This window comes from Scyliorhinus canicula, chromosome 3, assembly GCF_902713615.1.
Source record: "Scyliorhinus canicula chromosome 3, sScyCan1.1, whole genome shotgun sequence".
In the NCBI taxonomy this organism is placed as follows: domain Eukaryota; kingdom Metazoa; phylum Chordata; class Chondrichthyes; order Carcharhiniformes; family Scyliorhinidae; genus Scyliorhinus; species Scyliorhinus canicula.
Window position 1 is genome coordinate 170,014,272 of NC_052148.1, and position 23,223 is coordinate 170,037,494.

A 23,223-nucleotide genomic window follows, 5' to 3' on the forward strand; every position below is an offset into this window, starting at 1 on the left:
AAGTGGTCTGCAAAGCAGAGATTGTTGGCCAAAGAGGACAGTGGATCCTCCAGCACAGGAAAACATGGCGGAGGTTCAGGTGCTGGGATTTCTGACCTAGTGGTCAACAGAGCAACTGGTGAAATTCTTCCAGGAGAGTTTCGCCAAGCAAAGACAGGAGTACCTGGACCCGATTAGGACGGGATTGATCAAGTGGAGTAAAGGTTGGAAGCCCAGGGACTGGCGATTCAGAAGGTGGAAGAGAAGGTGGCCGAGCACAAGGACCAGCTAAACATGATGGCAATGGAGATGGATCTGATGAGGGACCACTAGAATAGGCTGCAGGAGAAGGTGGAGGATTTAGAGAACAGGTTGCACAGGCAGAATTTGAGGATCATTGGCCTCCCGGAGGGCATGGTGCAATCGGACGGAGGAGCATACATGGCACGTATGTTTGATAAGCTGCTTGGCAAAGGTGAGTTTGCTCGACCCCTGAAGTGGACAGGGCGCATAGAATGCTTGCGAAGAAGCCGCAGGTGAATGAGCTGCCGAGGGCGATGGTGGTGCAAATGCACCAATTTCTGGATAAGTAACAGATCTTGAGGTGGGCCAGGCAGATGAGGAGCTGCAAATGAAAGACAACGAGCTGCGCATTTACCAGGACTTGGGTGTGGAACTGGCCAAAAGAAGAGCAAACTTTAACAAGGTTAAATTGGCCCTCTTCAAGAAGGGGGTGAAGTTCAGCATGTTGAACCAGCTCGTTTGTGGGTCACTTAAGTGGGCCAAGAACTTTATTTTGGATTGCCGGATGAGGCGATGAACTTTGTCAAGGACAGGAGACTGGCAGGTGATTGAGGACATTGAACTTGGGGACGAGTAATTTATTTTCATTTTGAGCTCTGTATGTAGTGTTTTTGCACCAATTCTCTGGGCAGTTGCTCAGTTTTGTGTAGGGGTTAACTTTATTCCTGTTGGGGGGGGGGGGGGGGGGGGGGGGGGGGGGTGGGGGGGGGAGATGGTGGGTGGTATTTTCTCTGTTGGTTGGGGATTGTGATTGTGATGTTTTACATATGTATGTTCGAGCGGTGGGGGGTGGAAGAGAGAACAATATGGGGTAGGATGCTTGGCACCATAGGTGGGGGCTATCAGGCTAACTTGGTGTGCTAGCTCATGGAAACGCAGTTGAGGGCGAGCAGGTGACTAGTTTGACATGGGGGGTTGGGTATGTTATTTTGTTAGTTGGGGGGGGGGAATTGTTCTGGTGACAGGGGAGGGACTGGCATTGGGAGACAAATTAGAGGTCGAGGATGGTGGGCGCTGGAGGGCAGGCCTGAGGAGGCGCAGGACGCGAACTGGAGGCTGAATGGGCCGGTCAAGATGGCACGCGTGTTTGTGCATTTGAGGAGGCTGAAGGCGGACATGGCAATGCTACAAGAGACACACCTGTGTTCCGGGGAAGACCATACAAGGTTTGTTAAAGACAGGCTGCTAACGGCCAACATTAGAAGGCCCCTAAATGGGATCATGATGCCCTCCGAGGGGATGGAGGTGGAGGTAGTGGTCGCGATGGACGGGGAAAAGGCATTCGACCGGGTAGAATGGAATTATCTGTGGGAGGTCCTGGGACGGTTTGGGTTTAGGCGAGGCTTCATTGACTGGGTTTGTTTGCTATACCAGGTACCGGTGGCAAGTGTGCGGACGAATCAGCTGAGTTCGGACTACTTTAAATTGCACCGAGGGACAAGGCAAGGATGTCCTTTCTCCCCACCTTTTGTTTACCTTGGCCATAGAGTCATTGGCGATGGCGCTGAGAGTTTCAAAGGACTGGAAGAGGATAGTCCGGGGGAGGGGGAGGGGCTGGAACACAGGGTCTCATTATATGCAGACAACCTACTCCTATACATTTCTTTTTTTAAATAAATTTTAGAGTACCCAATTCAGTTTTTCCAATTAAGGGGCAATTTAGCATGGCCAATCCACCTAGCCTGCACATCTTTTGGGTTGTGGGGGCAAAACCCACGCAAACACGGGGAGAACGTGCAAACTCCACACGGACATTGACCTAGTGCCGGATGGAACCTGGGACCTCGGCGCCGTGAGGCAACAGGGCCAACCCGTTGCGCCACCGTGCATTTCTGACCCGTTAGGGGGGATGGGGGCGATTACGTGGATCTTAGGGGAATTTGGCCGGTTCTCAGGTAAATTGAATATGGGTAAAAGTGAGGTGTTTTGTGATCCAGGCGAGGGGGCAGGAGAGGAGAGTGGGGGAGCTGCCGTTTAAAGTGGTGGGAGGGAGTTTCCATAATTTGGGAATTCAGGTGGCACGGGAATGGGAGCAGTTACATCAATTAAATTTGACCTGGCTGGTTGAGCAAACGAAGGAGGACTGTCGGAGGTGGAATATGCTCCCGTTGTCACTGGCAGGGAGGGTACAAACCGTAAAAATGACGGTCCTCCCGAGGTTTCTGTTTGTTTTCCAATGCCTCCCTATTTTCATACCAAAGGCCTTTTTTAAGAGGGTGAAGAGGGTGATCTCTGGTTTTGTGTGGGCGGGTAAAACCCCGCGAGTATAGAAAGTGCTGCTGGAGCGAAGCCGGGGGGGGAAGGGGGGAAAAGGAGGCTGGTGCTGCCGAACTTTAGTAATTACTACTGGGCAGCAAATATAGCCATGATCAGGAAGTGGGTTGTGGGGGTGGAGTCAGTGTTGGAGCGAATAGAGGTGGCATCATGCAAGGGCACAAGTTTGGGGGCATTGGTAATGGCTCCTCTGCCATTCTCGCCGGCCCGGTACTCCACAAGCCTGGTGGTGGTGGCGGCCTCGAGAATCTGGGGGCAGTGGCGGAACCATATGGGAGTGGAGGGAGCGTTGGTGGGGGCTCCAATTTGTTGTAATCACCGGTTTGTCCCGGGGACGATGGATGGGGGGTTTCGGAGGTGGCAGAGAGCAGGGATTGAGAGGCTGGAGGATCTATTTATTGATGGCAGCTTTCCAAGTTTAGAGGATTTGGAGGAGGAGTTTGAATTGCCGGGAGGGAATGGGTTTCGATATCTGCAGATAAGGGATTTTATGCGAAGGCAGGTTGCGAACTTTCCGCTTCTACCGCCACAGGGGATACAGGACAAGGTAGTTTATAAAATGGGGGTGGAGGAGGGGAAGCTTTTGGATATCTATAAAGAACTCATGGAGTGGGAGCAAACTCAGATAGGTGAGCTAAAGCGTAAATGAGAAGATGAGCTTGGAGGTGAGGTAGAGGCGGGTCTGTGGGACGATGCTCTGAGCAGAGTCAACACGTCCTCATCATGTGCCAGGCTCAGCCTGATACAATTCACGATGGTTCACCGGGCACACATGATGGTGGCCCGGAAGATGTTGGAAGATCCGGGAGTCGAGGGCGCGAGAGGCTGGAGTTTTGACCTTTGACTCCTTAGTAGCCCAGAGATTGATCTTATTAGCGCGGAGGCACTCAAAGCCTCCAAAATCAAGGGCTTGGGTTAGCGACATGGCTGGGTTTCTCAGACTTTGAAAAAATCAAATTCGCCCCGAGAGGATCAACGTTAGGATTCGTCTGGAGGTGGCGACCCTTTATCGACTTCTTCGGAGAAAACTAAATTGTCAGCAGATTCAATAAGATTAGGGGGGGGGTTAGGAGTAGGGGGAGTTAGGCTATTTTGTTTAGAGAAGCGGGAACAATGGGAGATTGAGGGATGTGTTACGCACTGAACTATGTGCGCATTTGTATTGTTTATTGCATAAAATCATAGAACATAGAACATAGAACAGTAAAGCACAGAACAGGCCCTTCGGCCCTCAATGTTGTGCCGAGCCATGATCACCCTACTCAAACCCACGTATCCACCCTATACCCGTAACCCAACAACCCCCCCTTAACCTTACTTTTATTAGGACACTACGGGCAATTTAGCATAGCCAATCCACCTAACCCGCACATCTTTGGACTGTGGGAGGAAACCGGAGCACCCGGAGGAAACCCACGCACACAGGGGGAGGACGTGCAGACTCCACACAGACAGTGACCCACCCGGGAATCGAACCTGGGACCCTGGAGCTGTGAAGCATTTATGCTAACCACCATGCATAAATGCCTTAATAAAATGTTTTATTTAAAAAAATTAGGAGGGACATACATAGGAAGAGACCTTTCCCATAGTAGAGGGGTCAATAACCAGGGGGCATAGATTTAGGATAAGGGGCAGATTTAGAGGGGATTTCAGGGAAAACCTTTTCACCTGGAGTGGGACTCTGGAACTCACTGCCTGAAAGAGTGGCAGAGGCGAGAACCCTCACAACATTTAAAAAGTATTTAGATGAGCACTTGGAACAGCATAGGATAGAAGGCTTCAGACCAGTGCTGGAAAATGGAACGAGAATAGATAGGTTCGGGATGGCTGGCACAGACACGATGGGTCAAAAGGCCTCCTTCTGTGCTGTAAAACTCTAGGACTCTCGAATTTCCTCAGAGCTTATAGTATACAGATAACTAGGTTTCTGCTTGCTATCCAAAGAATGAACAAACTTACATTCATATGGCAGCACTCACATTCTCAGTGCTGCATAACCAATTAGTCACTGCTGTAAGCAGGGAAATGAGCTAGCCCATTTGCAAACAGCAAGGCCTGACAAATAGCAATGGGATTAATGACCCAATAATCTTCTCCGTTAGTGACGCTGGTAAAGATAAATATTGGCTTTGACACTAGGGAAAACTCCCCTGCTCTTCTTCAGAATAGTGCTACGAGATCTTTTACATCCATCTACAAAAGCAGACGGGACCCCAGATAAACAGCAACTCCAATGGTGCAACATTCCCTTGGTACAACACTGCACTGGAGTGTCAGCTTAAATTGCGTCAAGTGTTTAGTAAGAGAGTCATGAACTCCTAACCGTCTGACTCAGAGATGAGGATTCTACCACTGAGCCAAGTCGGACATGCAATGTGAATTGGGGGGGGGGGGGGGGGGGGGGGGGGGGGGGGTGAGGGCACACCAAGTGAATGTAGATGTGGAAACTTATTTTACAGCAAGAATTTTTGTATTATATTAAAGTTAATTTATTACAACTTCCTTGGGCACACTGGTGAAATTCTCAACACATTACTGGCAATGATTAAAATAAATGAGCCACACTGTGGTGTCAATAGAAAGTAGCTCCACCTCCACTAGTTAGTCTTGCATTGATTTTGCTTTGTCAAATGCAGCAAAGCCAGAGCCATCAAAAAGGATGTTTATGAACCTAGCTTGGACAATCTGCTGCATAACTCTACTGGTTGTTTTTGGTGTTCTGTGGACAGGAAACTGGCAAAGCACACTCCATACTGTTACTCCCATCACTCCCCAAACAGAGGTAAGTAAACACTACGGTACAAATCGTGCCAGTACCATACTGGTAAAAGCAGCATAAATAGTTTGTTCATCCAATCTTATCACAGCTGGGTTCAGTAGCTTTTCCAAAAGTAGTTTATGGCTTCTCTGAACAAAGGTCAAAAGCAATCACCATTTGAAACAAAACACTTGATAAAACACTTTTTGCAATTTCTTTTTTTTTAATGTTGGATCTGGTGCAAGTACTGCAGACTTTCAATGGTGGAAACAAAAGCAGTAAATTATTCGAAATGGTACATGACTGATCTAGGGGATTTTGATATTTTGTTACCATTCTAGTTATTTAACAAACAGATCCTTGAATCAATAGAATTCAAGTCCTAAAACATTCTATGAAAGATACCTTTTTAATAATCTTTATTGTCACAAGTAGGCTTACATTAACACTGTAAGTAAGTTACTGTGAAAAGCCCCTAGTCGCCACATTCCGTGCCTGTTCAGGTGCACAGAGGGAGAATTCAGTCCAATTCACCCAACAGCAAGTCTTTTGGGACCTGTGGGAGGAAACCGGAGCACCAGAGGAAGCCCACGCAGACGGGGAGAACGTGCAGACACAGCAAGTCGGGAATCGAACCTGGGACCCAGGCGCTGTGAAGCAACAGTGCTAGCCACTATAATACCGTACAGTGCGCGTTAAACTCACATCAGTGAATATAGAGCCAACTATTTTCTGAAAGGGTTTGTTGAAACTTTTACTTAGTTTATTTAGAGTATGTTGCCCAGCACGACATACAAAAATGCACACAAGAACTTGCGATGGCCAATTTAGCAGGAACTTTACTGCTATTGAGAACTTTTAACTGAATATCTAGAGCTGGAGTAAAATATATACAACAGCATTCATTCTGTAATTGGTAAGTAAAGTGCGTCAGTACAGTATCAAGTTACCCCTTATCTGTAACAGCTGTAAGAGCCTGACATAAATCCAATACAGCGCTCAAAAAGTGTGGTGACAAGTTAGACGTTACCTTTAGAATTTCTTCCACGCAATTGGCTTCATTTGACAATGTTTCCTGCAAGAAAAAATAAAAATATTCCGTGAAACAGTGGGAAAAAAATTCACAATAAAGTAGTCAGTAAAATAAAACCCTTTGTAATTAAGTAATGTCACTGAAACGTGCTGAATTTACTCATTTTTAGCAACATAATTTTAGTTGAACACAAGCCAATGGGTTAAATAGGGCAAAGTAATTGTATTACAACCTCAGGTGGCTTGGAAGCCTCAACAACTTTTGATCTTAATTTTTTTAACCAGATAATGCCAAGTTTTATTTAATAAAGTTGAAAAGTGATGGGAATGGTTCATATCTTCAGGGTTACCCTTCAATTTCACCCACGTGGTAAAATCATCAGGCACGGCCCAAACCTCATTTGAATCTGATTAAATACTCAGGAGCAGATTGGGGGCTCAGTTTTGTCAACTGACCACGCATACTGTTTAAGTGACATCAGATAGACGCACATTTGAGATGTTTGTGGATCATTTCAGAGATAATCATGATGCTTTAGCACAAGCTCCAGTTCCTAAATTGCCAGTGGCAAGTTAAACAGCCAACGCTCCTTTTGTGAACAGCAAAACCTAGCCAAGGAGCATTAATTCTATGTCATTTGGCAGGGGTTAAAGCATTAATGTAGGGGCAAGAAATCAGCTGTATGAGGTGAGCTAGGAACATGCTGAACTGGGCAACTTCTTTACGTGGAGATTTTTCACTAGCACTTCAAAAGCTTTTTATTTCTGTTAACTTCCAGTTTATGCCCCTATGTACATTAGGCAACAAAGTTTTGCCAAAACAAAAGTCATTTTGTCATATTTCTTAGTTTTGTTCCAAACCAGTGTCCAATTCTCCACAATACATGGAAAGTAGTTATTTATTAACCAGGCTGAAGAATGATGAAAGATCTTACAATTAATTGAGCATTAGAACCAGACTATCCTAGACATGCATTCTGAAATGCTGTTCTATAGATTATACATTATGCACTTGAAATTTATAATAATATAATAATAATCTTTATTCGTGTCACAAGTGGGCTTACATTAATACTGCAATGAAGTTAGTGTGAAAATCCACTAGTCACCACACTCTGGCACCTGTTCAGGTACACTGGAGGGGAATTCAAATGTCCAATTTACCCAAAAAGCACGTCTTTCGGGACTAGTGGGAAGAAACCAGAGCGCCCGGAGGAAACCCACCCGGGGGGGGGGGGGGGGGGGGGGGGGGGGGGGGAAAACGACGTGCAGATTGCGCACAGACAGACAGCGACCCAAGCCAGGAATCGAACCCAGGTCCCAGGCATTGAGAGAACCTTCTTAATATCGATGCCAATTTTAAGCATAATCTATCTACCAATTCTTACTCTAATTTGCACAGTAAACAAGCCTCATAGTAGAGTTTTTCCATCTGTCTGATAGCAGCCCCGTCAATTTTTTGAACAATCTTTTCCTAAATAACCAGGTTTATCAGAGTTTAGCTGCATCTCAAGGGCACTGAAGCTAATGAGTTATTTTTTCCCCTGTGTAACAAACACATTGGTAAAGACACACTAGAAACATTAATCCTGGACCACCTAAATTAAAATTGTGCATGAATGCATTGAAGGGGCTCCAGGGAATGACAGTCAAGGTAATTCCAAGAGTTGGGAGCAGGAGATTAAGTGGCCATCAGAATTGTATTGATAGCCATTTACCTAAAGAACGTCAAGACCAGAAATGATTTGTGCCCTGTCTTTAAAATGGTGAAACAAATGGATGATATAAATGAGGGAGTCACAGCCGTGGCAGGGAGTGGTTTTGACAACTGTGGGGAATAAAAATTAAAACATGAAATATTATTTCAGTAAAATCCTAGTTCTAAACACGAACAATGGACAAGGGCTGGGTGTTTGGAGGAACGTATCAGAGCCCTGCACAATGGGTAGGTCTTGAAATCATTAATACAATCCACTACACTTCTTTTTATGATCGGAGAACATTAGCCATGCTGGAACACTCTTATGCACCATTCTAATGCTGCTTTTATATTCAGTTTGTGTGATACAGAAATACTTCAATCTAAAGTAGTTCTATTCGTCAAGTGCCTGAACTGTGGAGTCACCTGGTTGATACTCTAGGGCAAATTCCACGCCACCAGTGCTAACAAAGAAAAACTGCTCATGGGCAGCAATATTTGACAGTAGTGATTGCACCTTCCATTCTGGCCGCAAGACCATTGCAGATGTTTGAAAATGCTTCAGAGATGGCAAGTGATAAGACAGCCAGGCAGCTGACCCGAATGGGTGATGTTTCAGTGACCAATCATGGCTGCAGTTTACATTGTTAATACTCAAATGCATTTGCCAGGGGTAAAAAAAAATGTTTGTACAACACTGCTGCTGGGCCAGCACTGCAAGGTTAAAAAAGCACCAATCACCGCTCTGTGGATACCTAGTGATTTCCATTTTCCTACTCACCATGCATACATTATCTAGTGACTACAGTAACAAAATGAAAGCAGTTTTGCTATCTCACTCGTTAACAACTACTTCAGGTAACGATCACATGTAAACAATACAAAAGAACTACCTGGTCAATTACCCAACTCAATTCAGGAATATCTACCTACACTCAGCAAAACAAGAACGGTAACAGACAAGACTGTGCTTTTCAAAATGCAAGCTGACCGTCTGTGAAAATGGCTTTCGGAAGACAAAAAGAATCAAGAGACAGAGAAGACAGAGGACAAGGCTGATTAAACTATTTACTGTAACAGTTACCTGAAAATCTGGCAGCTGATTCTGGATATACCCAACTGTCATTTTATACTGTGACATTTATTTAAGGTCTAGTTGTCTTGTTCGGATTTTGACATTAAGCAGCATTTGGAAAGAATGGCAAGCAATTACCCTGCAGCTGGAAAATCCACTGGGGGATGGCCTCGAAGTAGCTACGAAACTCTGCTGGGAGTAATGTCACAAAAACAGCACCATGACATCATTCACAAGTATATGGCATAGCAAGAATAGGAAGATTCTGGGAGTCTTGTTTACTCTTGGATACAGTACTCCTAGCTTGAAAAGAACACAGGAACTAGGTTCATGAGAAGGCCATTTACGCCCTCAAGCCTGTTCCGCTGTTCTGATTGTGGCCTCATCGCCACATACCTGACTGCCCCCAATAACGATCAACTCACTCCTCGATAACTGTAATAAAACTCGGCCTTGAATATATTCAGTGACCCAGCCTCTACGGCACTCTGGGGACGAGAATTTAACATGGCACGTGCAGCATGACTCAAGGAGGGGCAGGACTGGCAGCTCAATGTTCCGGGGGTACAGATGCTGTGGGAAAGATAGAACACGAGGTAAGAGAGGAGGTGGAATTGCGCTTTTGATTAGGGTCAGAATCACGGCAGTACAGAGAGAGGCTATATCCGAGGGTTCGCCCACTGAATCTATATGGGCAGAACTGAAAAATAAGAAGGGCGAGATCACTTTGATAGGACTGTATTATAGGCCCCCAAATAGTCAGCGGAAAGTCGAGAAGCAAATATGTAAGGAGATTACAGATAGCTGCCGGAAGAATAAGGTGGTAATAGTAGGGGACTTTAACTTTCCCAACATTAACTGGGACAGCCATATCACTAGGGGTTTGGATGGAGAGAAATTTGTTGAGTGAATTCAGGAAGAATTCCAAATTCAATATGTGGATGGCCCGACCAGAGAGAGGGCAAAAATTGACCTCCTTTTGGGGAATAAGGAAGGGCAGGTGACAGATGTGTTAGTGAGGATTCACTTTGGGACCAATGATCATAATACCATTAGTTTTAAGATAGATATGGAGAATGATAGTTCTGGTCCAAAAGTTAAAATTCTAAATTGGGGCAAGGTCAATTTTGAGGACATTAGGCGGGAACTTTCAAAAGTTGATAGGGTGTGCCTGTTTACAGGCAAGGGGACAGGTGGTAAGTGGGAATCTTTCAAAAAGGAGTTAACTAGGGTTCAGGGTGAGCACATTCCTCTTAGAGTGAAGGGCAAGACTGATAGAAGGAGGGAACCCTGCATGACCCGGGATATTGAGGCCATGGTCAAAAGGAAGAAGGAGGCATATGACGTGCATAGCAAGCTGGGATCAAGTGGATCCCTTGAAGAGTATCAGGCTTGTCGGAGTAGAGTTGCGAGAAATCAGGAGGGCAAAAAGGGGATGCGAGATTGTCTTGGCAGATAAGACAAAGGAAAATCCAAAGAGGTTTTACAGATACATAAAGGGTAAAAGGGTAACCAGGGAGAGGGTAGGGCCTCTTAAGGATAAACAAAGTCATCTATGTGAAGATCAACAAGGGATGCGAGCGGTCCTAAATGAATATTTCTCGTCAGTATTTACTGTTGAGAAAGGCATGAATGTTAGGGAAATTGGGGAAATAAAAAGTGATGTCCTGAGAAGTGTACATATTACAGAGAAGGAGGTGCTGGAGGTATTAAAGTGCATAAAGATAGATAAATCCCCGAGACCTGATGAAATGTATCCCAGGACATTGTGGGAGGCTAGGGAGGAAATTGCCGGCCTCATAGCCGAGATATTTGAATCACGACAGCCGCAGGAGAGGTGCCTGAAGACTGGAGGGTAGCAAATGTTGCGCCCTTGTTTAAGAAGGGCTGTAGGGATAAGCCTGGGAACTACAGACCGGTTAACCTTACTTCTGTAGTGGGTAATTTATTAGAAGGTATTCTGAGGGACAGGATCTACAGACATTTAGACAGGCAAGGGCTAATTAGGGAAAATCAGCATGGCTTTGTAAGGGGAAAGTCATGTATCACAAATTTGATTAAGTTTTTTGAAGTGGTAACCAAGAAGGTAGATGAGGGCAGTGCAGTTGACGTTGTCTACATGGACTTTAGCAAGGCATTTGACAAGGTACCGCATGGTAGGCTGTGGCAAAAGGTTAAATCTCACAGAATCCAGGGTGAGGTAGACGATTGGATATAAAAATGATTTGGATGAGAATGTAGGAGGGTAGTCGTGGAGGATTGTTTTTCAAATTGGAGGCCTGTGACCAGCGGTGTCCCTGAGGGATATATATATTATTTATATGAGAGAGAGAGAGAGAGAATGTAGGAGGCATGGTTAGTAAGTTTGCAGATGACACCAAGATTGGTGGCATAGTGGATAGTGAAGAAGGTTATACAAGATTGCAACAGGTTCTTGACCAATTGAACCAGTGGGCCGATGATTGACAGATGGAGTTTAATTTGGATGAGGTGGTGCATTTTGGTAGATCAAATCAGGGCAGGACCTACTCAGTTAATGGTAGGGAGTTGGGGAGAGTTACAGAACAAAGAGATCTAGGGGTTCAAGTTCATAGCTCCCTGGAGGTGGAGTCGCAAGGTGGTGAAGAAGGCATTCAGCCGGTAAAGGTTTTATTGGTCAGAATATTGAACACAGGAATTTAAGTTTTACAGGACATTGGTAAGACCACACATGGAATACGGTGTTCAGGTCTGGTCACCCTATTATAAGAAGGATATTGTTAAACCATAAAGATTGCAGAAGAGATTCACGAGGATGCCACCAGGAATCGATGGTCTGAGTTATAAGGAGAGGTTGGGACTTCTTTCCCTGGAGCATAGGAGGCTTAGAGGTCATCTTATAGAGGTCTATAAAATAATGAGGAGCTTAGATAGGTAGAAAGTCAACGGGCTGGATTCTCCGCAGCCCCGCGCCGAAATCACGTTTGGCGTGGGGGCGGAGAATCAACTTTCGTGCCGGTACAGCCATTTTCCGGGACCAGAGAATTGGTGTGTTCGCAGAGTAATCCGTGCGGCTGGGGGGGTCCGCCCAGCGATCCTCCGGTCCCAATCGGCCGAGATCCTGACGGCGTTGTTCTAACCACCTATTGCCGTTCGGGAACCTCGCGTGGCGGCTGTGGACTCAGTCAGATACAAAAGAGGCCAGAGGGGAAATCTTTTCAAACGGAGGGTAGTGAGCATCTGGAAGGGGCTGCCAGAGGCAATGATAGAGGTGGGTACAATTGTTTCTTTTAAAACAGTTAGATAGTGGGCAGGGTGGGTATAGAGGGATATGGGCCAACAGTGGGCAAGTGGGACTAGCTTAGTGATAGAAACTGGGCAGCATGGACAAGCTGGGCCGAAGGGGTCAGTTTCCATGCTGTAAACATCTATGACTCTATGACCACAGTGGTTAACGCTGCTGCCTCACAGCACCTGGACCCGGTTCAATTCAGCCGTTGGGTGACTGTCAGTGTGGAGTCTGTGTGTTCTCCCAGTGGCTGCGTGGGTTTCATCCTGGTGCTCTGGTTTCCTCCAATCCAAAAATGTGCAGGTGAGGGGAATTGGCCTTGCTAATATTATTTTATATAAATTTAGATTACCCAATTATTTTTCTCCAATTAAGGGGCAATTTAACGTGGCCAATCCACCTAACCTGCACAACTTGTGCGTGTGGGTGTGTGCGTGTGTGTGTGTGTGTGTGGGGGGGGGGGGGGGTGAAACCCATGCAGACACGGGAGAATGTGCAAACTCCACAAGGACCGAACCTAGGTCCTCGGCACTGTAGGCAGCAGTGCTAACCACTGTGCCATCGTGCCACCCGCGGCCATACTAATATTGCCCAAAGGTTAGGTGGGGTTACAGAGATAGGGGCAGGGGATTGGGCCTAGTCGGGTATCGGAGCAAGGGCCGGTGAAGTTTCGATTGGTTGAATGGCCTCCTTTTGCACTGTTGGGATTCTATGATTTCTCTTTATAAATTTAGAGTACCCAATTATTTTTTCTCCAATTAAGGGACAATTTAGCGTGGCTAATCCACCTAACCCACACATCTTTAGGTTGTGGGGGTGAAACCCATGCAGACATGGGGAGATTGTGCAAACTCCACACGGACAGTGACCCAGGGCCGGGATTCGAACGTAGGTCCCAGTGCTAACCACTGCATCACATGCCACCCTGGGTTCTATGATTTCTAAGAAGCAAACTTTCCTCATCTCAGTCTTTAATGGGAGACCCCAAACTTTTAGACAGTGCCTCCTAATCCTAGACTCCACCACAGGGGGAAACATCCTCTCATTATTCACTCTTGTCAAGTCCCCTCAGGTGATTTTATGAAAACATACAAGACCCATCATTCTCCTAAATTCCAATGTGTATAGGCCCAGCCTGTTCAACCTTATCTGACAAGTTAACCCCAGGAATCAGTCGATGAACCTTCTTTGAATTGCTTCTAATGCAATTACATCCTTTCTTATGTAAGGTGACCAGATCTACACACAGTTGATCCGATCCATAACAAAGACTGCAGTTCAGCTGCCACTCAATGGCTAACTCAGTGGTTTGGCAGTCATTCATCATTGTGGGCAATAGTTTCATCTTGGAAAGAAAAGAAAGCCTGGAACCTATATTCACAATGGAAATCAAGCCTAATAATTTAAGCCACTAGTATAGCACTAACAGTAGCCTTAGACGACAATATAAATACGGGGCAGGAGATAGACAACAATTGAATTTTCAGTTCTTTATTACTGGCATTAAGTACTCAATTTGTTTTCTAAACTCTCCAATATGCTCTAGTGAGTCTTGAAGAGTCTAAAGTTGGCTTTATCTGACAAGTATGCACACTGACAGTCATTTTATAGGAGGGGATACTAGATAAGGATCATGAGCTGCAAGCCCCAGCTGATTTTCCTCTTACTGCAGAGACACAAAAGACCAATTTTAACCACACTGCAGCCCTGGGTAAAAGCAGCTAGAAGAACTAGTTGTATTTAGCCAATGTCTTTTTCACCTTGAAGAAGTACCAAAGTGCTTCACAATCAAGTACTTTTTTGAAGTAGGAGTAGGCAGTCACAGAAACTAAATTTCACATAATAATGTACTCCAAATTGTAATGAATAAAATGGTCAGATAACCTTTTTTCCCTTCAATTATGTGGAAGTCAATAAATATTGCCTGGGAAAGAAAAATAACTCCCCTGGCTTATTTGATTGTACTTTAATGAAGTGAGTTGGAACATTTTTCTGCATATAGGTGCTTAACAAGTACAAGATAGTTTTCATCAAATAGTAACCCAAGATCATCTGCATCCACACGATGCTAGGCAGGTTCTCGGGTCAATGGCTCATCTGACAGATGGCACCTCTATTATGTCACCTCCTCAAAAATAATGAGAATTTATTATTTTTACCAATTTTTATGCTATTGGTGACAGTAATCTAACTGGATCTGGTTATGTTTCATTTGTCATTCGAAGAGCTGCTAAACAAATTCCAGATGGATGAGCTGTGTGCCGGTGATACAGGCATGTTCTTTTATTTCAGTCTTCAATCAAGGTCTAGCCTAGATATTTCAGCACTCCCCGAATCCAAGCAAAACTATACCGGGCAGCACGGTAGCATGGTGGTTAGCATAAATGCTTCACAGCTCCAGGGTCCCAGGTTTGATTCCCGGCTGGGTCACTGTCTGTGCGGAGTCTGCACGTCCTCCCCGTGTGTGCGTGGGTTTCCTCCGGGTGCTCCGGTTTCCTCCCACAGTCCAAAGATGTGCGGGTTAGGTGGATTGGCCATGCTAAATTGCCCGTAGTGTCCTAAAAAGTAAGGTTAAGGGGGGGGGGGGGGTTGTTGGGTTACGGGTATAGGGTGGATACGTGGGTTTGAGTAGGGTGATCATTGTTCGGCACAACAGCGAGGGCCGAAGGGCCTGTTCTGTGCTGTACTGTTCTATATACAACCAATTAACTACTGCAGTAAAGAGAGGGATTCAAATTGGCTGGTCCGGCTTTGTATTCATTCCAACATTTACAGGTTACAGATAATCTTTATTATTCTCACAAGTAGGCTTACATTAACACTGCAATTAAGTTACTGTGAAAAGCCCCTGGTCACCACACTCCAGCGCCTGTTCGGGTACACAGGGGGAGAATTCAGAATATCCAATTCACCTAACAAGCATGTCATATGGGACTTGTGGGAGGAAACCAGAGCACTCGGAGGAGACCCACGCAGACACGGGGAGAATGTGCAGACTCTGCAGAGACAGGGACCCCAAGCAGGGAATCAAGCCCGGGCCCCTGGTGTTGTGAAGCAACAATGCTAGTCACTGTGCTACCGAGATCCTGGATTCATTGCCTGGCCTGTGTGGACAAAGACATTGGCTTCAACCTGTCCAGACTTAAATGCATGGGATGGAAGATGAATGGAATGTAAAAAGTACAGCCCTCTGCGCCCCGATTTCTACCTGGTAAACACCAGCTCAGGGTCCCTTTCAACCGCCATTGACCTGAGCCATTTGCCTACATTTTAATCCTGATCGCCAATGTGGGTGTGAAAGAGAATTGAGCAACTTGACCCGTATGCCTGCTCAGTGTTGAATTCAACTAAGTCGAATCAGGTTTCGGCAAAAGAAACTGGCAGGGGCCTAATTAACATTTCAGTCATGATCGGTGCCAACTTAATTTTAACAGTGAGCAAGGGGAAGGCCCGTAAATGTCCACTGTCAGACAACAGACCAGAGGCAGGAAACACTGACTGGCCTGGGCCAGTTTTTACAATCAGTTGCTTTTAGTGCTGACTGCAGGCTAGTGATTCCCCCCACACTTCACAAGTCCTCAGACTCACTGTTTCCCCCCCCCCCCCCCCCCAACCCTCCTCCCCTGGACTGTTGTTTGTTCTCACTTTTTTTTTCCAACGGCGATCTCAAGTGTCTTTTCTTCCCAGTGTGCTAAAAGCTGGCTTGTAATACAGAACAAAGCCAGCAGCGTGGGTTTAATTCCCGAACAAGCGCCAGAATGTGGCAACTAGGGGCTTTTCACAGTAACTTCATTGAAGCCTACTTGTGACAATAAGCAATTAAAAAAAAACAAATTTAGAGTGCCCAATTATTTTTTCCAATTAAGGGGCAATTTAGCGTGGCCAATCCACCTAGCCTGCGCATCTTTAGGTTGTGGGGGCGAAACCCACACAAACACGGGGAGAATGTGCAAACTCCACACGGACAGTGACCAAGAGCCAGGATCGAACCTGGGACCTCGGCGCCATGAGGCAGCAAGGCTAACCCACTGCGTCACCATGCTGCCACACAATAAGCGATTATTAATATTATTGTAAGCCTGCCCATTCCACTGGTGGCCTGGAGATTCCATACAAGCTGGCTGCGGCCTCCTGTCACAAGTTTGGCCTTCTGCCTGCTGACCAGGAGGCTATCGATTTGGCTGACTGTCAGACAGTCATTATTACTGAACTACAGGCCCTGCCTATTGGCAGAGCCCCCATCTCGCCAGCCTTGCTGGGTTTTTCCTGTACCACCCTGAAACCCCCCCCCCCCCATTCTAATACCAGGGCTATTATCTCTTTCCACAGATTCTGTGAGACCTGCTTAGTATTTGTCCAGCATTTATCTGTTCTTTTTTTTAGATTTCCAGCATCCATTGCATTTTGCATTCATTTTTACAAAGTCTGCACATTGGCCAGCTACAATATTTGTACTATAGGATGGTAGACTCTTAAATGAATTAACTGGAGTGGAGCAAATTACAGAATGGGTGAGGGAGCAAGGAGGATGGCAAGTCACAGTAACCACCGGTTCTCTGTTTCATTAGTAAAACCAGCATCCCTACCGAACTGCCAACATTGGAGAATGTTCGAAGTGTCGGGTAGAATCAAAATAAGTGATTAATTAAATATAATTTAATTACATGGAATTGTGCTAACTTTTAAAAGGAGGATGTTAAATGGATTGTATTTTCCCCACACAAAATAGTGTTCAATTCTGGTCGCCACACTACCAGAAGGATGTGGAGGCTTTAGAGAGGGTGCAGAAGAGGTTTATCAGGATGTTGCCTGGTATGGAGGGCATTAGCTATGAGGAGCGGTTGAATAAACTCTGTTTGCTCTCACTGGAACGACGGAGGTTGAGGGCGATCTGATAGGAGGTCTACAAAATTATGAGGGGCATAGACTGAGTGGATAGTCAGAGGCTTTTGCCCCAGGGTAGAGGGGTCAATTACTAGGGGCATGGGTTTTAAGGTGCGAGGGGAAAGGTTTACAGGAGATGTACGAGGCAAGTTTTTTTTTACCCCCCCAGAGGTTAGTGGGTGCCTGGAACTTGCTGCTGGAGGAGGTGGTGGAAGCAGGGACGATAGTGACATTTAAGGGGCATCTTGACAAATACATGAATAAGACGGGAATAGAGGGATACGGACACAGGAAGTGTAGAAGATTTTAGTTTAGACGGGCAGCATGGTCGGCACAGGCTTGGAGGGCCGAGGGGCCTGATCCTGTGCTGTATTTTTCTTTGTTCCTTGTTCTAAACAGAAGGAGAGACTCCCTCAAGCGCTGGTTTTGAAAAATATCTTCAGTGCACCGGCGTACCAAATTTATATTGACCGTTTATTTGACATCCAGTATCGGATGAGCAGAATGTTATTCCAATTAAATATTAGGAAGAGCGAAGCCATTGGCTTCAGGCCCTGCTATAAACTCCTTTCTCTAGCCCCGATTCTATCCCCTCGCCCAGACAACTGCAATACTTGATCTCTCAACGACATGTTCACAGCATCACAATGATTGGCCATTTTCATTTCCACGTCATTTGGACTCTGGCTCCTACCTCAGCCCACCTGCAGTTGAAACCCTCAAGTCTCTACTTGACTATTTCAACACACCTGGCGGTCCTCCCACATGCTACCCTTTGTAAATTTGCCAATTAATCACACCAAGTCCAATCATCCAGCAACCCCCCCCCCCCCCCCCCCCCCCCCCCCCCCACACACACACACACATTTCTTGCTGACCTGCACTGGTTCCCAGTCTAGTGACACATCAACTTTAAACCTTTCATCTGTAGGAGATCATCTGGACTAAACATCAGTTTAGTCTCTCTCCACAAATGCTGCCAGACCTGCTGAATTTATCCAGAGCACTTACTTGTTTTTATTTTGAGGAATGTAGGAATTTCCAGATATTTATATATATTTGGTACAGTAAGGTTAAAAGCCTGGGTTAGTGCGCATATGACTGATGTGGTAGTGCTTTTGAAGACTCCTGGTTTGAAAGGTTTTGGGAGCCAGCGGTGCAATTAAGACGTCGTAAAGGTTTGGGCAAATGGAGATTTCATAGAATCCCTACAGTGCAGAAGGAGGCTATTCAGTTCTTTGAGTCTGCACTGGCCCTCGAAAGAGCACCCTACCCAGGCCCACTCCCCCACCCTAACCCCGTAACCCAACCTAGCCTTTGGACACTTACAGGCAATTTAGTATGTTCAAACCACCTAACCTGCACATCTTTGGACTGTGAAAGGAAACCGGAGCAACCAGAGGAAAGTCACGCAGACACAGGGAGAATGTGCAAACTCCACACAGACAGTCACCTAAATCGAACCCGTGTCTCTGGCGCTGTGAGGCAATAATGCTAACCACTGTGCCGTGTCCCCCAGTTTTGTTTGGATTAAGGGGGTTACCTATGGAGTTAATACATTGTGTGCTTGGTAATATGATGTAATTAATGGCAGGAGCGAACGCATCAGGCATTTTGCAGAAAAGCAGTTTCTTTGAGTATTAGATTGGGAAGTCAAGCATCTGCTCTTACTGCAGTTCAGTTAAAGACGGGTCTGTAGACAGATTAGCAGTTTCTTTCCAAGCAGTTCAGAAGTGTGATTAGTAGGTGAACTGAAACAAGCGAGAAGCAGCTTCTGAAGAAATACAGCCAGAATTTCTGAAGACTTCAGCTACAGATCCTGAATTGTTCTGACAGGGTCAGATCTCTTTCTTTAAAGTAGTGAAGATGTTTCTTTCTCAAAGTAGAGTATCCTAAGAACATCTCATGTACATCAAATATGCCGGAATGATAACTATATTTGAAAGTGAATTGAGAGCAGAGATGCTTTTGTTGTTTGAGTGGGAATGAAGACAGCAGTTATGGGTTATTGTGTCACTGTATTAATTAACATTGTTTAAGGGGTAATTGTGAGCTATTTTTCTTGTGTGATATTAAAGGCATTTTAATACTGTGTTAGTAAGAAGCTTTGTTTTCATACATCATATCCTTATTTTGAGTGAAAACACACCCTTTCCTCAGTCTTAAAATAAAATAAATGGGGTTTCTGTCCAGTGTCCTAGCCACACTTGGGGTCTGGTCTGAGATTGCAATAATTTAATAGTTTTCTAATCTCTCCCAATCTCTGTAATCTTCTCCAGTCTCACAACCTTCCAAGCTATCCGCACTCTAATTCTGACTTCATCAGCACTCCTGATTTAAGTCTGTCCATCAATGATGTCGTGCCTTCGACTGACTAGGCCCCAGGTTCTGGAGTTCTGGAATTCCATCCTTACACCTCTCTCGTTCCTCCTTTAAGACTCCCCTTAAAACCTACCTCTTTTGGCCCTTTTCTCCAATATCACCAGACACATCTGTGTCCAATTTGGTTTATAATGCTCCTGTGAAACACCGTGGGACATTTTATTTGGCTAAAGGTGCTATACAAGTACAGATCATTGTAAACAATGTCCACATAGTAGCTTGTAATCTGAAATTTGAGGTTTAATTTCTGGTCACTGGGCATAACACAATTACAGAAGGAGGCTATTCAGCCCATTGAGTCTTCACGGGTTGATCAGAGAAAGCCCACTTGGGCAGTAAGCAGCAGATCCAATGACTGAAATGCTGCATCATTCACCCAGCAAGAGATGCTGACAGTATCAACAGTAGAAATATACAACGAATAGCACAATCTGAAAAGTGTGAATGATCAAGTGAGGTCTTGGTGTCCAAAAACAAGTCATTAAAAGGTGTCAGAGGGGCACAGTGGTGCAGTGGTTAGCACTGCTGCCTATGACGCAGAGGTCCCAGGTTCGATCCCAGCCCTGGGTCACTGTCCGTGTAGAGCTTGCACATTCTCCCCGTGTCTGCATGTGTCTCACCCCCACAACCCAAAGATGTGCAGGTTAGGTGGACTGGCCACGCTAAATTGCCCCTTAATTAAAAAAAAATTATTGAGCACTCAACTTATTTTTTATAAAGATGGCATGGTGAGCTGGTATAATCTGGTTCAAAGCGCACACAGGTTATTTGGGTTGATAAATAGAAGAATAAAATACAAGATCATGTTTTGAAGTCTGCAAATCACTGGTTATCTACCTAATCAGGGCACTATAATACAAGAAGAATACAAAGGCTCAGAAAGGGCGCAAGGAAGGTTGACTGGGATGATGCCAGGGTTGAGGAATTTTGGAAGGCTTGGAAAAATTAAGACCGTTCTCCTTGGAGAAGAGGCGGTTAAGAGGTGTCCAAATAATGTTTTCAATTGGAGAGGTTTTGATATGTAGGGAAAAGGTATTCCGTCTGATGGGCAGGTCACTAAGCAAAGGTTGTAGGTTTTAAAACTGATAGGCAAGAAATTCAGAGGGGAGTTGAGAAGAATTGTTTTCTATCCAGAATTGTTGTGATGTGGAAGGCTTCAGTTTATAAAGTGGTGGGAAGCTGATTCCACAAATAATGATGTGGAGATACCGGCATTCGACTGGGGTGAGCACAGTAAGAAGCCTTACAACACCAGGTTAAAGGCCAACAGGTTTGTTTCAAACACTGGCTTTCGGAGCACTGCTCCTTCCTCAGGCGCATTCACCTGAGGAAGGAGCAGTGCTCCGAAAGCTAGTGTTTGAAACAAACCTGTAGGACTTTAACCTGGTGTTCTAAGACTTCTTACTGTACTCAAATAATGAAAAGGAGTTAAGACAGGGAGGGTGAGGACTTTAAAGTTATGGGCAAAAAAAAGTGTGGCTGCCCTTTCAGAGAGCCAGCACAGCCAAAATGGGCCAAATCCCTTCTGAATCACAAGTTCCCACAAAAAGATAAATGTTGCATTGTTGGCTCTATTTACTCTCAGCACTCTGTGCAATTCTGCAGCATAAATGAGGTACACTGTGACCCACAGCCTTGATTTCATATCCTGTTCAGTAACTGGCATAACAAGAGGTACAGAAAATGTTAGCATCCCTTTCATAAAAAGACAATGCTCCAAATGACTAGGGCTATATACAGGATAATCACAGTGAAAATCGGCCCACTCCTGCTGGGGAATTTCATTTGGAAACTGAATTTTTTTTGTGGTGACTTTTACCAACTAACCATGCTAAGTTATAACAATTAAATTGTGGGCAAGTTTGTTTAAACAAGTTGCAGTAAAATATACAAATTTGCGTCAATAGGAAACTGATTTAGGGCAAAATGTGTGACATTTGCACCGTGCATCTCCAACAACTGAGAATGTCACCATCACTTCATGACATTCAATGGCATTCAATAGAGCTGAATCTCCTACATCAACATCCTGCGAGTTACCACTGACTAGAAGCTGAACTGGACAAGTCATATGAAAACTATAGCAAGGGGTCAGGGGCTGGGAATTCTTTGGCAAATAGTTAGTTTCATTCCCCAAAGATTGTCCACCATCTACAAGGATTGAATGTGATGCAATACTCGCTACTTGCCTGGATGTGTGCACCCCAAACAACACTCGAGAGGCTCAACATTATCCAGGACAAAGCGGCCTGCTTGATCAGTACCCCATCCACAACCTTAAACATTCGCTCTCATTACCACCGATTCACAATAGCAGCAGTGTGCACCACACCATATAAAAAACCAACTGCAGGAACTCACCACGGGTCCTTTGACAACACCTTCCAAACAAGCAAAATTTACTGCCTATAGGAACAAGGACAGCTGAGGCAAGGAAACAGCACCACCTGCAAGTTCCATTCCAAGCCACACACTATCCTAGCTTGGAACCATATCACCGTTCTTTCACTGCTGTTGGGTCAAAATTCTGGAACTTTCTCCACAGCAGTACTGTGGGTGTATCTACAAGGACTCAAGTAGTCCCATGTGGCTCACCGTCACCTTCTCAAAGGCAATTAATAGGCAATAAATTCAGGCCTAGCTGGCGGTGCCCACATCTGAACAAGTACAAAATATGCACCGAAAATGGTAGACCCCTAAAATGTACTTTTAAAAAAAACATGAATCACCCTTTTCTCTTCACTGCTGCTGAAGGATATGCATTTCCAGCACTTTTGGTCTTAGTTCTGTTGGAAAGAGTGAATACATTTGGGTTGTGCCTGTGCATAAAAAGGTCTGAAAAGGGAACTATACATCTGAACTCTGCTTCAGTAATCTTTGCATTTCCACAACATGTTAGTTTTGTATTGCACTGAAAACCCTGCAGCATTAGACAATGGATATGAATATCAAAGTTACACTTTGAATAATGTTTTGCGAACTACAATATAAATGGCAAGCATAATACACTAAATAAAGCATTAAGACAATTCACATACACCCCAGAATAAGATGCTGTAAAAACACGGCCACTTGGAGGAAAGGTTTATTGCAGATAAGAGGTGCATTTCCACAATAAAACATACCCAGAGAAACATGCCTGATGGTCCACTCATATAGCCAAGTAATTTCCTGCTCCTTTTGTTCAGCCCTGGTCAGTTTTTAACCAATATCGGCAGGTTGAGTACTTTGTATTTGTTGCCACAATGGTAACCCAAGCAGAAAAGGCTTCGAAATCCCTCCTGATGTACTCCTACGAGAAGCTGTGTGTTGCTTCCAGGCAGGTTGCCTGATGAAAATGTTCTATCTAGCAAAGGTTGCCTAGCAATTGTTGCCTACCTCCAACAAGGTCTTAGCCAGTGAAACAACATCTGGCAAGACATCTGCCTTTTTACCCAACCATGGTCAACTGCTGAACAGTTTTCTTCAAGTTGTCAATTGGTTTCATTGAATTCATTTTACAAAGTTAGTTTTGAAGTTGCAATACCGGAGAAATGTTCATTTACAGTACTTTTGTCTCCACCCTT

General features: G+C 45.0%; 1 protein-coding gene across 7 annotated transcripts in view; it reads right to left on the reverse strand.

The window, feature by feature from the left end:
* Window positions 1–23,223, reverse strand: part of LOC119963117 (AF4/FMR2 family member 1-like) — a 210,477-nt gene that overhangs the window by 91,877 nt on the left and 95,377 nt on the right. For all 7 annotated transcript variants that reach the window (XM_038791729.1, XM_038791733.1, XM_038791728.1 and 4 more), the window contains exon 4: window positions 6,348–6,392. In XM_038791729.1, the coding sequence (XP_038647657.1) occupies window positions 6,348–6,392 (45 nt within the window). The remainder of the gene's footprint in view (window positions 1–6,347; window positions 6,393–23,223) is intronic.